This window comes from Pteropus vampyrus, unplaced genomic scaffold (assembly GCF_000151845.1).
Source record: "Pteropus vampyrus isolate Shadow unplaced genomic scaffold, Pvam_2.0 Scaffold336, whole genome shotgun sequence".
In the NCBI taxonomy this organism is placed as follows: Eukaryota; Metazoa; Chordata; class Mammalia; order Chiroptera; family Pteropodidae; genus Pteropus; species Pteropus vampyrus.
In genome coordinates this window covers 2,274,669-2,278,929 of record NW_011889117.1, presented here as the reverse complement: position 1 = coordinate 2,278,929, position 4,261 = coordinate 2,274,669, and the positions used below count along the sequence as shown (strand labels likewise).

General features: G+C 47.0%; 1 protein-coding gene across 2 annotated transcripts in view; it reads left to right on the top strand.

Annotated features, from left to right (window-relative positions):
* The window catches only part of CUNH20orf173 (chromosome unknown C20orf173 homolog), a 9,122-nt gene extending 4,979 nt beyond the window's left edge, over positions 1-4,143 (top strand). The window contains exons 2-4 of one of the 2 annotated variants that reach the window (XR_002776824.1): positions 579-943; positions 1,401-1,787; positions 2,433-4,143. Coding sequence is in view for 1 of the 2 variants with exons in the window: in XM_023522221.1 (XP_023377989.1) it covers positions 636-943; positions 1,401-1,596 (504 nt within the window). In the remaining variant the exon portion in view is untranslated. Of the gene's footprint in view, positions 1-578; positions 944-1,400 lie in introns of both variants that reach the window. The other variant, XM_023522221.1, reaches the window with a different exon arrangement.
* Positions 4,144-4,261: the final 118 nt, after the last annotated feature.

Sequence of the window (4,261 nt, the reverse complement as noted above, 5' to 3'; positions counted from 1 at the left end):
TAATAGGCTGGCTGTACGATAGGGGCCCTAGAGAATAGAAGAGAGGTCTGAGCCAAAGTTACACAATTAGAGAGGAGATATCACACATACATAGTATTTAAGTTCCTTCTCAACTCTATTCATGTATCCCGTAAATATTTATTAAGTGATTCTAAGTCTTAGGGATGCAGGAGTAAAGAAGACATACAAGGTCAGTCCCTGTCCTCATGGATCTTACGTTCAGTGTAGGCAGCTTGTATATTATAGACAGGATAGGGTGGTGACATTGTCCAGGCAGGCTAAAGGAAGGAGGTCACAATGTGTACTTTATGATGAGATCTATGATATAACTGGGTGGCACTGAGAGCCTTGCTTTCCTCCTATGGGGAGGGTACAGGACACCTCATGTATTATTTTTCTGCTCTTGCACCCTCCATTCAGGGCCCAGCCAGATTTCTCTTTGGAGGTAAGTAAATGGATAGGGAGGCAGGAGATGAGGGTTTCGGAGGAGGTGTGGTTTGGAGGGTTGGGGAGCCATGGAGGCCAGCGGGACAGAGCATTGTGGGGTTGTTTGTGGCCTCATTCCTCTTCCTTCCCAGTCCCGAGTAAAGAAGCCAGTCTGCTGCCTGCCGCAGAAGCCACTGCCTGGACCAGACATGAAGTGCTTATGGCAGATTTTTGTCCTGTGGGTACTCTGGGTTTTCATCTTGTGGCTGATGGCCCCCTGCGTAGATCAGAAACCTGAATTGGAACCCCACGAAAAACTGACCTACTTGGTACCAAGGTGTTGCAGCTGCCTTTGGTTTAAATTTAGAAAGTGTGGCTGCCCATCTGGGACCCTCAACTACTCCCTCTGCAACCACACAGTCAGAGAACAGAACTGGTTTGATGCATACTACGAGAAGACGATGGGATTCCTGATGGGGGCAACAGAGTCCATGCCCCGCAACGCTGAGCTCTCATGGTTGGTCAGTGGTCAACACTGGGCCTAACCCCATCCTCTGTTCTTCCCAGGCCTAGTCCACCTCCCACTTTCTAGCCCAAACCCCCACCCTTGGCCCTGGCTTAGTGTACCTCCCATCTTCACAGCCTCAGCCCTCTTACCCACCCAGGTCTGCTTTCCTTCCACTGGGAGCTGATGCCTGGGTCCCAGCCCCCAATCTCTTCCCTCTGGCTGTTTCCAGGGCAAAAACTCAACAAGGGCACTGGGTAAAGTGTGGGAGAAGCTGTTAACGGTGATTCATTTTGACCTCCACTGTGGGACTTGTGCACTGGTGGGGAACTTAAAGATCCTGCGGGCCTCCAGCCTTGGCAACATCACCCAACACACTGCCGTCTTCAGCTGAGCATTGAGAAGAGGGCAGGGAGCAGGAAGATACAGACCTGTCCTCAGATCTCTCAGTTTCTGCTCTCCTTCCCAGGATGAACCAGGCCCCTGTTCACAGCTTCGAGATGGTGGGGAACCAAACCACGGGACACTTCATCTGCCACAGGGATGCTGGGGCCTGGGGTTCCTGGAGACAGCTGCTGCTACTTCTGCTGAAGCTTTCTGGTCTGTCATGGACTTCAGACACTCTGAGTGAGGAGGCGATGGTCTGGGAACCCAGACATTCTTAGAATGGGGGTGAGAGGCGGTCACTGCAGGAGAAGGCAGGGGGCTCCAGGAAGACCCTCTACTGGCTTACTGGGGGAACCCGCAGGAACTTCCCAGGTCTCAGGGGCTGCTGAAATGCCCCCACCTCCTAATTTTTCTCAGATTTTGGAACATGATCCAGTTCCCTATTGGAATGGAAGATAGCAAAGACCAGGTAAGGGGACAGAAGGGAGTAAGATGTGGCTGTGGACGGGGCACCATGTAGGCCCCTCCCCTTTCTCCCCCAGGTCCTAGGGATCAGCCCAACCTTCCTCAGGTACAACCAGGGCAATAGGCTGGATAACCAGGGTGAGTACCATCCTTGGGGCTCATGGCTCTGTTCTGTGCCTTGTGCATTTGTGACCCAGTTAAGAGTGTTATCCCTTACTCACTTAAAACTTCTCTCCCCTATGCCTTCAGCATAAAGTCTAAAAATTTCTGCCTGGTTTTCAATACCCTGACCCTTCCCCTCTCCTCCCCTCTCCCAGGCTCACACACTAGGCTTCTCGGCATTCCCCAAACACACCAGCTGTCTGGTGCCTTCTCACACACTGCTCCGTCTGTTTAAAATGCCCTTCTCTTATCTCCTTGGGGGAATCATCTCTCTTTCTCCAATATGAAGAGGAGAAGCTAGTTGATGGTCTCTTTTCTGGGCTTCTGAGTCACACCATGTGTTCAGAACCTATCTTCCCTGGAGGAGGAGAGCTCCATTTTCTTCCTAGCTCTAGGAGGCAGCCTGTCACACTTGATGTTGAACAAGGGGAGGTGAGACAAGGACAGGATTCAGTCTGCTGACACATACATCCCTCTCACTCCTCAGGATGCCGGCTTTGGATTTGGATCAGAGAAGCAAGGAAAGTTGTCCCATGACTGGGAGGATGCAAATCAGAACAATGGCTCTAAGGAGGTTCTGTCCATGCCTAGCACAGAAGCAGAAGTAGAGTGTGTGGGCAAGCTCGCCATCCACACATGACACCCCGGCAAGTCCACACAAATTCTAGTCCTTTGGGTCCGAAAGCAGGGGAGTCTTGGAATTGTAGCAGCAACAGCAGCAGCAGGACTACGAGGACTTTCAAGGGTAAAGGGCAAGAGGAAATTGTGTGGACATCATTTGGGTACTGAATAAAATCCTGAATTGATTCTCTTACTTGCAAAGACAGTGTCAGGGGAAGAGGGGCCAGACTTGATATCCAGATCTCAGGGACAATATTTACATAACTTTCTCTGCCTGAGTTTACTTGTGTGGCTGCTGATAGCTGGTGGCTTAGTTGAGGCTGAATGCTCTAACATTGCCTCACTTACCTGTCTAGGCCTCAGCTGGAATGGCTGGAATTGCTAGACAGCTAGGCCTCTCTCTCCATGTAATCCTTCATCCTGGATTTCTTCATGTGATGGGGGAAATATTACAAGAGAGTGAGAGTGGAAGCTACAAGGACTCTCAAGGCCAAGGCTTTGAATTCACATGATTTCACTTCTGTAGCATATTGGTCAGATCAAGTCATAAAATAATCCCAGATTCAAAAAGTGAGGATATAGATTCCTCTTCCTAATGGAAGGAGCTGAAAAGAATTCGTGGCCAAATTTAAACTCCCTTAGTATTCCACAGTGTCACGGGTCCAGTTGTGGTGGCAACAGGGGTAACATTCCAGGCCAGCTAGAAGTAGTTTACCAGAGATGTTTCTGTGACCAAGAATTCCAATTACCACAGTTAACGTGGATTAAAAGTCACACTCTTATTAACAGCACTGATGGCTAGAGGATGATGGAACATGTCTTCAAGCTCTGGAGCTATTTTCTCAACCTAGAATCCGTATACCTAACCAAACTATCGGTCAAGCCCAAGGGCAGTGTATTAGTTTCCTAGGGCTGCCATAACAAGTGGTTACTAATAGGTAGCTTTAAAACAACAGAAATTTACTCTTTCATAGTTCTGGAGGCTAGAAGTCCAACATTCGGGTTGGTGCCTTCTGTAGATTCTGAGAGAAAATGCCTCTCTCCTAGCTTTTGGTTGTTGCTAGCAAGTCCTGCCATATTTTGGCGTGTAGACACATCATTCCAGTCTCTGCCTCCATCTTTACATGGCACTCTCCCTTATGCCTTCTATTCCTAAATTAGCCTCATCTTATAAGAATACCAGCTAATGGATCAGGGCCCATCCTAATTGAGTACAACCTCATCTTAACTTCATACATTTGTAAAGACTCTGTTTCCAGATAAGGTACCAGAGGTCAGGACTTGAATGTATTTTGGGGGACACGATTCTACTCTCTATAGACAGGAGATTCAGAAAGTTTATCTCCTAAAAACTTTTTCTTTGGAAATTATAATGAATGATAAAAGGAAAGTAGTCCTTGTTCAGTACCAGATTCTACAGGAAACAATATTTATCTATTCATAATAATGTAGACACTTATAATAGATTTTTGACTTTTAGAATCAGCCATCCAATATGGTGGATGAGCATGTGAAAAGTAGCTAGTGCAAGTGAGGAACTGAAATTTTAATTTAATTTTAATCTGTATTTTTAAATAAACATGATGTAGTTATTGGGAACCTTTAAGTATTCTCGTGACAACTTGGATATATAAATCTACTTTTTAGATTGTAAAATTTTATAAAACCTATAGATCATGTATTTCTGATGAAAAC